General features: G+C 39.0%; 1 protein-coding gene across 2 annotated transcripts in view; it reads left to right on the top strand.

Moving 5' to 3' along the window:
- pan3 (poly(A) specific ribonuclease subunit PAN3) overlaps positions 1–13231 on the top strand; it is a 213166-nt gene that overhangs the window by 93740 nt on the left and 106195 nt on the right. For both annotated transcript variants that reach the window (XM_068033549.1, XM_068033548.1), the window contains exon 5: positions 8703–8853. In XM_068033549.1, the coding sequence (XP_067889650.1) occupies positions 8703–8853 (151 nt within the window). The remainder of the gene's footprint in view (positions 1–8702; positions 8854–13231) is intronic.

The raw sequence follows: 13231 nt of genomic DNA, 5'->3' as shown, positions 1-13231 counted from the left end.
AATTGTCTTGCTTTAATTCTCTTAATTTCACAGTTAAGATTGCAGTCTGATTGTGCTTATTTCCTTGTTGCAGTTCTGTATTGGGTGCTGGTTGGAAAAAATCAAAATGGTAGTATCCTAGGTGCTTATAGCACAGGAGGGTGGTCCATTTAGTCCCATCGTGCCTGTACACTAGGACATCCAAATCTAATCCCACTGCTCCAATCTCTCCCATATCACTCTGTATTCTTCTGTACTTGAATTATTTATCCACTTTTTTTCTTCAAAAATGCAATAGTCTGTGCCTCAATCACTCCTTGTGGCAACGTATTCTGTGAGCTAATAATCCCCCGTAAGAAAATTTCTCCTAATTTTGCCCCTTGCTCTTGATGACTACCCCCCCCCCCTAACCCTTCATAACTTTAAAAATTTCTCTTAAATCTCCTCGGGCTTCTCTGCTTCAGTGGAAATGATCCTAATATCTCAAGTCTCTCCTCATAACTAGTTTCCTGTCCTTGATGTTATGCATGGCTTTAATGTCCTTTCTATAATGGGGTACTTTAAATGTGGCCTACATAATGTTTTGTACTAATTTATCATTACTAAACTCCTGTGTTCTTCTTATTTGGAAAACCCAAGATATTGTTGACCTTTTAATATGGTTTTATCTACCTCAACCTCTCATAGGTGTCAGCCTTGGCTCAGTAGTAGCACTCTCACCTCTGAATTAGAAAGGTTGTGGGTTCAAGTCCCACTCCAGAGACTTGAGCAAATAACCCAGGCTTACAGTACAGTATGGAGGCAGTCTGAGTGCCATCTTAAGGATCCCATATTAATCAGAGGCCCCATCCGTCCCCTTGGGTGGATGTAAAAGATCACATGCCACTATTGTAAGAGGAGTAGAGGAGTTCTCCCTGGTGTCCTGGCTGATTATCTTTCAACCAACATCGCAAATAGATTACAACACTTAAAAAAAAATACTTCATTGGCTGTAAAGTCAAAAGTACTGAATTGCCTGGACGTCCTAAGGCCATAAAAGGTACTAGAGCAAGTTTCTTCTTTCTTTCTTTCTTTCTTTGTGCTTTCACAGATTTATGTATTTGAACCCTTTGGTACCTGTTTGTCCACATCCAATGGCATCTTTCCTTTGGGTGAATCTATCCATTCCTTGTTTTTCTTCTCATCATACTTATCTATATTAAATTGCATCTTCCACCTGCTAATCCTTCCTGTTAAACTGCTTCTGCCTTTCTGAGCTATTGCCAACCATCCCACTTTTGTGTTGATAGCAAATTTCAAGATATATGTCCAACGCCCAATTCTGAATGTCTTGATTTTTTTCTCCTAAAGGAAAATAATTTGAGCAGAACTGCAGAAATTTGTAACCGATCTTAATGGCTAGTTTCCTGGAGGTTTAGGTGATTTTCATTGTCATTTGAACTTGTTCAGTCAAAAATGAAATTTAAAATATTACCTCATATCTTTGCTTTTACTGAATGACATTTCACACTTGGTATATATGAAAAAGAGGATTGCTGATATGTGTACATGGCAGATACAATCGGAAGATAGGAATAGGAGTAGGTTATTTAACCCCTCGAGCCTACTCCACCATTCAAATGCATTTACCTAGCAATGATCCATACCGGTTAATATCTTTACCTAGTTAAAAAAAAATCTGTTGATCTTGGTCTTGGAAAACTTGACCAGCATCCACAGCCTTTTGTGGGAGAGAATTCCACATTGGTACTGCCCTTTGTGTGACAAGGTGCTTATCTAATTGCCCTGGCTCTAATTTTAAGATTTGCGAATATACGAATTAGGAGCAGGAGTAGGCCACTTGGCCCCTCGAGCCTGCTCCGCCATTCAACAAGATCATGGCTGATCCACATTCCCACCTACCGCCGATAACCTTTCACCCCCTTATCAAGAATCTACCTCTGCCTTAAAATATTCAAAGACTCTGCTTCCACTGCCTTTTGAGGAAGAATGTTCCAAAAACTGACGAACCTCAGAGAAATAATTTCTCTTCATCTCTGTCTTAAATGGGCGACCCCTTATTTTTAAACAGTGACCCCTAGTTCGATATTCTCCCACAAGAGAAAACATCCTTTCCGCATCCACCCTGTCAAGACCCCTTAGGATCTTATATATTTCAATCAAGTCACCTCTTACTCTTCTAAACTCCGGCAGGTGCAAGCCTAGCCATTTTTGTTCTGGATTTCCCTCACCGGAGGAGATATCTTCTCTGTATCTACTCTATTGGATCCTGTTTAATCTTAAATCCCTCAATTGGATCACCTTTCAACCTTGCAAACTTGAGGGAAGCCAGATTTATGCAGCCCGCCCTTGTAATTTTGCCCTTTTAAGCCCTGCAGTTGTTTATGATTCATCATTCTAGTGAATCTGCGTTATACCTACTCCAAGGCCAATATATCCTTCCTGATATGGTGCAAAAACTGAATGCAGTACTGCAGATGGGGTCGAAGGATTTATACAACTGAAGCATAATTTCCTCCTATTGTGTTTTTGAGATTGAGACCAATTTTTCACTCGTCTGTTTGATTACTTTTTGCACCTATGTGCTAGCTTTGTGATTTGTGTGCATGTACACCTAATGGAGTTCCTAGTTTCTCATTATTAAGAAAATATTCAGATTTACTTTTTTTTAAAGAATTCTTGAGGAATGTTGTTCATTCCACTTTTCTTCGCTTCTGATGCTTGATCTTTAAATCTGCCCAGGCTGATGAGGACTGTCAAATATATTATTTTGGGTGTAGTATATTTTTCAGACCATCTAGGGAATTCCAATTTTTTCCTATCACTACCGTAGATAGGACACAAAGATATAGTGTTCCACAATCAAACACCACAATGAGTGCAGCCTCCCTCAAACAACTGGAACTACAATATAGCATATGCTTCAGATTACAGCAAAACATTATTAAAAGCTCCTAGAATTCAGGTAAAAGCAGTGAATTATGTTACTCTTGTCTTGTATTTACCCTATTTATGGTTATAAATTTCAAGTTTTATCTTCTCTTCCAGTTGACCATTTTCACGCTTCAGCTTTCCCAGTTATAGTCTGATTCCTGTTTTCATCCAAATCTAGTTTGTTTTTCAAAAAAGGAGTATATCCTGTATATTTTTGGGGAGATGATCTGAAATTAGCCAACTATTTAAATAATGCATAATTATGAAGCTGTTAGTTGAATTTAAATAATTAAATTGCTAACTGGATTACTCTGATTAATATGCTGATTTTATGTTGGTAGTTCTTAACAGCATTCATAATTAAAAAATTGCTGAGAGGATTGTATGAATTTAAGAAATGCCTTTTTGCAAGTGTCAATGACCAGTTGACAGTAGTTAGTAAGGAATGTAATAATTAGCTGATTTTATTAATTAGCTGTGTTTCTACCAATCCATGCATCGTTGGTCCTCTGTTCTCAGCCTTTTAATTTCCCCATTCAGTAGTTCGATTTTCACTATTCCAGATTAACTACCTCTTGCTCCTCTTTGGTGACCACATCTCATCTCCAGATACAGTTGGTACTCCTAACCCGAACATTCATGGGAAGCCTGTAGGCCAGAACAAATTGATCCATAGGTTGTATGTTAGACACCCTGCAAAAGAAATTGCTTTACTTTACTTCTGACTCTTGGTATTGAATACTCAGGAGTGCTTGACAGCATTTGGGGAAAAATGTCTTTCTCCCAATTACTGATCTCCTTTAATGAGCACAATTATAGAAATTTAAACAACATCGATTGGGACCTGAATATTGAAGGATACATGGCATTTAGGAAGGACAGGAAGCTAGAAAAAGGTGGAGGGGTAGCTCTGTTGATTAATGATGGTATTAGCGCAATAGACAGGGATGATCTAAGTTCAGGAGACCAGGATGTAGAAGCAGTTTGGGTAGAGACGAGAAATTATAAAGGCAAGAAGTCACTTGTGGGAGTGGTGTACAGGCCACCTAACATAAATCACATTGTAGGATGGGGTATAAAGAAAGAAATAATGGCAGCTTGTCAGAAAGGTATAGTGATAATTATGGGGGATTTTAACCTACATATAGACTGGAAAAATCAGATGGACAGAAGTAAGGAGTACTTAAAATGTTTTCGGGATAATCTCTTGGAACAATACGTTCTGGAGCCAAGCAGAGAGCAGGCTATACTAGACCTGGTATTGTGCAATGAGATAGGATTAATTAATGAGCTCATAGTTAAGGTGCCCCTAGGTAGCAGCGATCATAATATGATTGAATTTTGCATTCAGTTGGAGGGAGAGAAGAGTGGGTCCAAGACTAGTATTTTAAACTTAAATAAGGGCAATTATGAGGGCATGAAAGCAGAGTTAGCTAAAGTGAACTGGCAAATCAGGTTAAGGGATAGGTCAATAGAGATGCAGTGGCAGACATTTAAGGGGATATTTCAGAATACACAGAATAGATACATTTCGACGAGAAAAAAAAATTCCAAGGGTGGGACCTGCCATCCGTGGTTAAATAAAACAGTTAAAGATAATATCAAACTTAGAAAAAGCCTATAATTGCGCAAAAATGGGAGGCAGGTCAGAAGATTGGACAGAATATAAAGAGTAGCAAAGAATGACTAAAAGATTGATAAGGAAGGTAAAATTAGAGTACGAGAGACAGCTAGCTAGAAATATAAAGACAGATAGTAAGAGTTTCTACAGATATTTAATAAAGAAAAGAGTTAACAAAGTGAGCATTGATCCTATAAAAAGTGAGTCTGGGGAATTAATAATGGATAATAAGGAGATGGCAGTTGAATTGAACAGATATTTGCATCGATCTTCACTTTTGAGGATACAGGTAACATCCCAGTATTAGCTGTAAGTCAGGAAATGGAAGGGAGGGAGGAACTCAAGAAAATTACAATCACCAGGGAAGTGGTACTGAACAGATTGTTGGAGCTGCAGGCTGACAAGTCCCCGGGTCCTGATGGACTTCATCCTAGGGTGTTAAAAGAAGTGACTAGTGAGATAGTTGATGCGTTAGTTTTAATTTTCCACAATTCCCTAGATTCGGGGAAGGTTCCGTTAGATTGGAAAATAACGACTGTGACTCCTTTATTCAAAAAGAGAGGGAGACAAAGCAGGAAACTGCAGGCCAGTTAGCTTAACATCTGTCTTCGGGAAAATGTTAGTTATTATTAAAGACGTTATAGCAGGGCATTTAGAAAAATTCAAGATAATCGGGCAGAGTCAACATGGTTTTGTGAAAGGAATCATGTTTAACCAATTTATTGGAGTTCTTTGGGGGAGTTACATGTGCTGTGGATAAAGGGAAACCAGTGGATGTGTTGTACGTAGATTCCAGAAGGCATTTGATAAGGTGCCACATCAAAGGTTATTGCGGAAAATAAAGGCTCATGGTGTAGGGGGTAACATATTGGCTTGCACAGAAGATTGGTTAACTACCAGGAAACAGAGTAGGCCTAGATGGGTCATTTTCTGGTTGGCAAGATGTAGCGAGTGGTGTGATTAGATTAGATTAGAGATACAGCACTGAAACAGGCCCTTTGGCCCACCGAGTCTGTGCCGACCATCAACCACCCATTTATACTAATCCTACACTAATCCCATATTCCTACCAAACATCCCCACCTGTCCCTATATTTCCCTACCACCTACCTATACTAGTGACAATTTATAATGGCCAATTTACCTACCAACCTGCAAGTCTTTTGGCTTGTGGGAGGAAACCGGAGCACCCGGAGGAAACCCACGCAGACACAGGGAGAACTTGCAAACTCCACACAGGCAGTACCCAGAATCGAACCCAGGTCCCTGGAGCTGTGAGGCTGCAATGCTAACCACTGCGCCACTGTGCCACAAGGATTTGTGCTGAGGCCTCAACTTTTTACAATTTATATAAATGATTTAGATGAAGGGACCAAAGGTATGGTTGCTAAACTTTCTGATGACACGAAGATAGGTAGGAAAGTAACTTGTGAAGAGGACATAAGGGGGCTACAAAGAGATATAGATAGGTTAAGTGAGTGGGCAAAGACCTTGCAAATGTTGTATAATGTGGGAAAGTGTGAAATTGTCCACTTTGGCAGGAAGAATAAAAGAGAAGCATATTATCTAAATGATGAGAGATTGCAGAGCTCTGAGATGCATATGTCTGATTTGGGAATAGGGAAGAAATTTAGCTACAGCTTCCATCGCTTTGTTTGTTTTTGCAAATGTTTTGATTACCTAAATGGGGCATTTAATTAAACTGGTCTTTGAAGCCTATTTTAATATTTGAGTTTTTTGTGAAGATTCTGTTTATCTTCTGTACTCCTCACATGATGGATAGTTGACCAATTCGACAAAAATTAGAGAATGTGCCATAGAGGTCCCAGCCATAATTTTATAACTTTTCTTTCCTGAACTCTAAAGGGACACCTCCAGGCAGCATTCCTTGTTCTGTCACTCCAGCAGGCAACATCAATTAAGTTGCCTTAACATCCTTGAATATTTTTGGTGTCTTTATATAAACCAAGTTGTTTTCCTTTAGTAATTGCAGTATTTATATTTTGAGCAAATGTTATAAAAATTGCAGAAAACATTTTTATGCAGTGCGATTGCACACGTGACAGTAGTTTATCTTCAGCCTATTTTAATGCTTGACACTAAAACACAAGTTGCTTTTAGCATACCACAATCCCACAAAGAAAAAGACAGAATAATCCAAGAAGGCTAAGCATGAAGTACAAAATAACCTTCAGAGATGGCCACATAGACTTAAAACTTTTGATTTCCATCCATTATTGTTCTCCCTCATATTGCACAATTGTTTGTTTGTAGTACATGCATATCTATACAGAAAAATCCTTGAGTTTCTATTATATGAAGTGGGATAGTACTTTAGTGAAGAGGATACTCCAAATTCTTTTCACTCTTTTCTCTCGTTAATGCCATCATGCACCACCCTCTCCCACTCAGTCTCCATTTACATTTTCTGTTTGACTTCTTCCCTTCACATCTCTTCTGTGTTGGAAATAACAGACTGACATAGAGTAGGGACATAGGAACAGGAGTAGGCCCTTTAGCCCCTCAGACCTGTTCCACCATTCTGTAAGATAATGGCTGATTAGTGACCTAACTCCAGATATTGCCCATATCCCTTAATACCTTTGGTTAACAAAAATCTTTCAATCTAAGAATTAAAATTAACAATTGATCTAGCATCAATTGCTGCTTCTGGAAGAGAGTTCCAAGCTGCTACCACCCTCTGTGTGTAGAAATGTTTCCTAATATCCCTCCTGAATGGTCCAGCTGCAATTTCTAGACTGTAGCCCCTCGTCCTAGACTTCCCAACCAGTGGGAAAGGTCTCCATCAAGCCTGCCTGTTCCCCTTAATATCTTGAAAATTTCAATCACATCGTCCCATAACCTTCTAAATTCCAGCGAATACGACCCCAGTTTGTGTAATCGTTCCTAGTGACTTAACCCTTGGAGTCCAGTTATCATTCTGTTAAATCTATGGTGCACTCCTTCCAAGGCCAATATATCCTTTCTAAGTTGTTGTATCTAGATTGCTTACAGTACTCCAGGTATGGATTTGTCTAGCTGAGGCATCACTTCTACCGCCCTATGTTCTCATTCTCTAGATATAAAGGCCAGCATTCCATTAGCCTTTTTGATGATTTTCTCTACCTGGTCATGCCATTTAAAAAAAATCTAGCCACTTGAATCCCCATGTCGGTTCGGGCCTCCACTGTTCTTAGGTTTTCACCATTTAGAAAGTACCTTGTTCTATTCTTTTTATGTCCAAAATGGATGATTTCACATTTTTGTACATTGAAATCCATTTGCCACAGTTTTCACTTAATCTATTAAAATTACAAAAGTATATTGATATTATGTTATGCTTCCATCCACACTGCTTATAATGCCCCACCTGTTTTTGAATCATCGGCAAATTTGGATGTGACTTTCTATCGTATCATCTAAGTCGTTAATAATTACAGTGAATAATTGAGGTCCTAACACAGATCCTTGCGGGACATTATTAGTCACATCCTGTCAATTAGAATACCTGCCCATCATCCCTATTCGTTGTCTCTTGCCACTCAGCCAATTTCCTAACCAGGTGAATAATTTACCTTAAATTCTGTTAATTTCAGCTTTAGCTAACAGTGTCTTTTGAAGTACTTTATCCAATACCTTTGAGAAGTCCATATAAATAACATAAATGGACATTCCCCTGTCCACTACTTTAGCCACCTCTTGAAAAAATTCAATCAGATTGGTCAGGAATGACCCGCTGTTTACAAATGCATGCTGGCTCTCTCTGATCAGCTGAAAATTTTCAAGGTGTTCAATCACCCTATCCTTAATTATAGACTCTAGCAATTTCCTGGCAACAGATGTTGAGCTAATTGGTCTGTAATTCTCTGAATTCCCTCTGTCACCTTTAAGTGAGGTTGATGCTTAAACCTTTTGCTTTAATCTAATTTATTAATTGCCAGTTTCCAAGTGTTTTTGATGTGAATATGTACAGGAATGAAAGCTCTCGTTGATTAATTGAAGTTCGAGTGAAGGGGCTTGTTTTTAAATTTTGGGTTCCCAGTGTGTGTTTCCTTTCCCCTTGATTAAATTTTCAATATGTAAAATGTGAAGTTTAGCTTAAAAGCCATGTAATGAACTTTATAGGTCATTATGTGAATAATTCCATAGACTGTTGTTTTATCACCAGACACCAAATCCAACTGCAAGTGAATTCATCCCTAAAGGAGGATCAACCCCTAGGCTAAGTTCTGTGTCCCAGTCCAACATGTCAGCCTTTTCACCAGCCTTGTTCTCTCATCCATCCTTGGGCAGTCCATCAGCAGCTGGGTTAGCCCCAGGTAAGCTACTAATAATTCAGTATGTGCCAGCAAAGGCTCTTGAGTATTTTGTGTTGTGTTGCAAGAATGGGTAAAATTTAAAGCAAACTACTTGTTTTGACACCACTTGTAGACTGTCCTAAAGAATAAGGTGTGGAAGAAGTTATCTGAAACCAAAGTACTCACTCCATCAATACATTGAAATGGAAAAAGTTGCCGAGAAATGTTCCTTTCCGAGGAGGGGATCGACTCTGTTTATCTAGTGTAAAAACAGCTTTGTGGAGATAAGCCTTGTTAAATTGTCCAGTTAGAAAAGACCCACTTGGATAGCTTAACTTAAATGTTGTAAGACCCAGCTACTGTTTGATCTTGATCTTGCACTTACATTTGACTGGGGTAAGCATCTAAGACAGGGAAAGATGTTGCTCCCTGCTATGTCCTGTAGCGGTAGCTTAGAAAAGGATCTGTCAAAACTTATTCAAGCATGCTATTTTCCATTCGGTGATCTGATGGTGTTTATGAAACTCCTTCTACGTCATATACATGGACCACTGTCCAATTCCCAGCTTTTTCCTTTGTGGTGGTGGACTAGGTTGGGGGTTTGGGGGAAAGCGCTGGTGAACATTTGAAGCTAGATCAAGCTTGCTTGTGAAGCTGTCCACTGTTGCATAGCTTGCTGATATTTATGATGAGGCTCACCCATGAATAATAGCAGCTTTGGCAAGGTACCAGTTGGCACCTGACACCTGTAGAACTGTCCCAGCAAAGATTCAGTGCCTTGAATTTTAACATTTTCATGTTCTGTGTTCAAATGTATTCATTGTCTTATCCTTCCATATTTCTGTAACCTCCTCCAGCCCTACAACTCTCCAAGAACTCTGCATTCCTCCAATTCTGGCCTGTTCTGCACCCCCAACTTCCTTCTCCCAACCATTTGCGGCCATGCCTTCAGCTGTTCAGGCTCTAAGCTCTGGAATTTCCCCCTTAACATGTCCACCTCTTGTCCTTTAAGACACTCCTTAAAACATTCCTCTTTGACCAAGGTTTTGGTCACCTGTCCTAATGTTTCCTTCTTTGGCTTAGTGTCAAAATTTTTGTTTCATTGTGCTCCTGTGGAGTGCCTTTGGATGTTTTACTACTTTAAAGGTGCTTTATGAATGTAAGTTGTTCTCGAGAGAATGGAGAAAAAATTAGGGAGGCTAAAAATACGAGTACTCTAGTGGAATATGTACCCTCTAAAAGGAGATATTCTGATGCATTCTGCCGAGCTGGATCCAAAACTTTGGCTGACGGTCTCAAAATTTGACAGAAACTGAAGTTCATACTATTTGTGCTTGAGTCAGCATGAGCTTAATAGTACCTGGCAAATAACTGGACCTGCAGAAATGTCTTTTGAGTTTTTTCTAGTGGGATGCTGCACTGGCTCTCCATAAGATGCATTTTTACTCTAAAGCTGTAGCTTCCTTTTGAACAGAAGACATTCATATTTACATTTCTAAATTTCTGTGTAGAATATTTTAAAAGTGCTTCCATTTATATTCCTATTTTAACATATAAGCAATTTGAGCATGACTGACAAGATTTTTTGCCTTTGTTCCAAATCCCATCTACAGTCAAACTGCTGGTATTAAGTGTGAAAATGTGATATTTGCAGTGGGGATTTTCTGGTTCAGCACCAGAAAAGTAGAAAACCTTCTATATTTGTTTTTCTTTTTCCTGTCACTTTTCTCCTTTCTTCTGAAGGAGTTGACTTCTTGCTGGGGTGTGGTTCTTCCCATTCCTCATCCAAGTGACCAGTATACATGTGTGAAACTTGAATGAGTGTTGACAGACTATCTGACCGTGGGAGGATCAATAATCAGAAGCTGGAGCTGAGGCCTATTTGTAGCATCCCTTTCGTACTCCTGACTGCGATCCAATAACTCTGCATAGACTGCGGATTGAATCTGGGACCTTCTTGGATTGACTGGCTTAGGTACGCACTGGACAAACTTCCTGAACCATCAGGGATGCCATCACTCACATTTTCTTACCCTCCATGTACGCAGGAAAAAGACTAACAAAATAATTTGGATCAAGACTTTGGCCCAAAATGGCCTGGTCTTCTCCAGTTCTTTGGGATATGAAGGTCCCAAATAAATATTAGTTTAATTAGTTCTTTGTCAGCTATATCGCTTTGAAAAATATTTACTGAAGCCTTTATATACATCATATTTGACGTTTGAATTTTTGATTTGCTTCTTTCATGTTTTAAACTGGTAGATTGAGCTATATTTGCCTTGGTAGCATCGTCACTTCGGTTACGCTCCCTTTGACTGTGATACCTGGACCCAAAATCTCATGATTTTTGTGGATGCTTCCTAGTCACATAGCTAGTGGTGTAATAGCAGTTTTAGAAGAGGGTATGGCTATATCTAGGAAGTTCTGGGGGCACGTTTCCTCGAAGATTTTCATTTTAACAGTTCTGTGCATTTTTAGCATTTTGAAGTAGACTTTATATTCTTTGTAAGATAGTAGAATCCACTAAGCTAAACAGAAAACAGCTAAAATTAAATAAAAATCAATTCGTTTTTTGATATCAGGTTAATTCTTGCTACTTTTTGGTTTCAGAACGAATTGTGAAACAAATTCAACATCTAAACAAATTAACCTTGCATCTTTCTTCAAAGAAAAAATAATTTAATCACCACTTTACCCGGTATGTGACAGTTACATGTCCTATGGTATTTTCCCACACCTTAGATATAGTGACGCAATAAAAACCTCTCAGCACATAACGATTTGTATGCTCTACGTTTTAGTATCCAATAACTGAATAGGTCTTTTGTCCAATATTCCTTACTCTTGTCTAACAAAAAATCTTTAGACCTCAGTCTTGAAAATTTTAATTGTCCCGGCATTATTTGCATTTCGGGTGCAGTTCCTGATTTCCACTATCCTTTGTGTGGAAAACACTTGTTACAACCATTACCTGCATTTTTGTCTCCCAAGTTCAAACAGCTGACTAGCACCACAGTTAGAGTTTGCACTCGTGGCATCAATACCAGCCCTCTGTGAAAGTGCCAAGTTCTTCCAGCATTTGAAGAATTCTGTTATAACGGAAGCAGCAACAGGCTGATGAGCTTCATCTCCTAGCTTCTTTGCACTTCACCAGGTCCAAACAGAATTGATCTCTCTGGTGAAGAAAATTTGAAGAGTACTAAAAATTATTAGGCATCAATAAATACTGAAAAAGTTATGGGTAATCTGAGATAGTCAACATAGATTTTTAAAGGGCAGATTATGCTTTAGTGTATTTAATTCTTCAAGGATGTTACTGTGATATAGATAAAGGTGATGCAGTGGATGTGGAATATTTGATCAAAATGAATCATAAGAGCTTGGAAAATCAAGATATAGAAACAGTTTGGGCAGAGCTAGGAAATAACAAGGAGCAGAAAGCACGGGTTTGAGTAGTTAATAGCAACCCCCCCCCCCCCCCCCCCAGCAGTAGTAGTTATGTTAAGCAGAGTGTAAATTAGGAAATTTGAGGTGCATGTAACAAGGGTAATGTAGTAATGGGCATTAATCATCTTATAGAGTGGGCAAACCAAATTTGCAGTAATAATATGGAGGACGTGTTCATGGAACACATTCAAGATAGTTTTCCAGATCAGTATGTCAAGGAACCAACAAAGGAACAGGCTGTTTTAGATCTAGTATTGTGCAATGAGATAGGATTAATTAATGACCTCTTGGTAAAGGAGCCTGTAGGGAAGAGTGATCATAATATGATAGAATTTTATATTGAGTTTGAGACAAATTTATTTTATTTATTTATTTTTATTTATTTAGAGATATAGCACTGAAACAGGCCTTTCAGCCCACCGAGTCTGTGCTGACCAACAACCACCCATTTATACTAATCCTACATTAACCCCATATTCCCTACCACATCCCTACCATTCTCCTACCACCTATCTACACTAGGGGCAATTTACAATGGCCAATTTACCTATCAACCTGCAAGTCTTTGGCTGTGGGAGGAAACCGGAGCACCCGGCGAAAACCCACGCGGTCACAGGGAGAACTTGCAAACTCCGCACAGGCAGTACCCAGAACTGAACCCAGGTCGCTGGAGCTGTGAGGCTGCGGTGCTAACCACTGTGCCACTGTGCCGCCCGAATTTAGTTAGGTACGAAACTAAGGCCTGAAATCTGAGCAAAGCAAACTACATTGGTTAGAGTTGGCTAAGGTATATTGGGAAACTAGATTTAAAGATATGACGATAAATAGGCAATGGCAAATATTTAAAGAATTAATTCATAATTTGCAACAGAGATATACTCCGTTATGGAATTAAAAACCCCACAGGAAAACAAGTCAAACTGGCCAGCAATAGAAGTTACACATAGCATTA

The sequence above is a fragment of the Heterodontus francisci genome, chromosome 6, assembly GCF_036365525.1.
Source record: "Heterodontus francisci isolate sHetFra1 chromosome 6, sHetFra1.hap1, whole genome shotgun sequence".
NCBI lineage: Eukaryota > Metazoa > Chordata > Chondrichthyes > Heterodontiformes > Heterodontidae > Heterodontus > Heterodontus francisci.
Note: the sequence above shows the minus strand (reverse complement) of the source record. Positions and strands in the feature narration are given on the sequence as shown.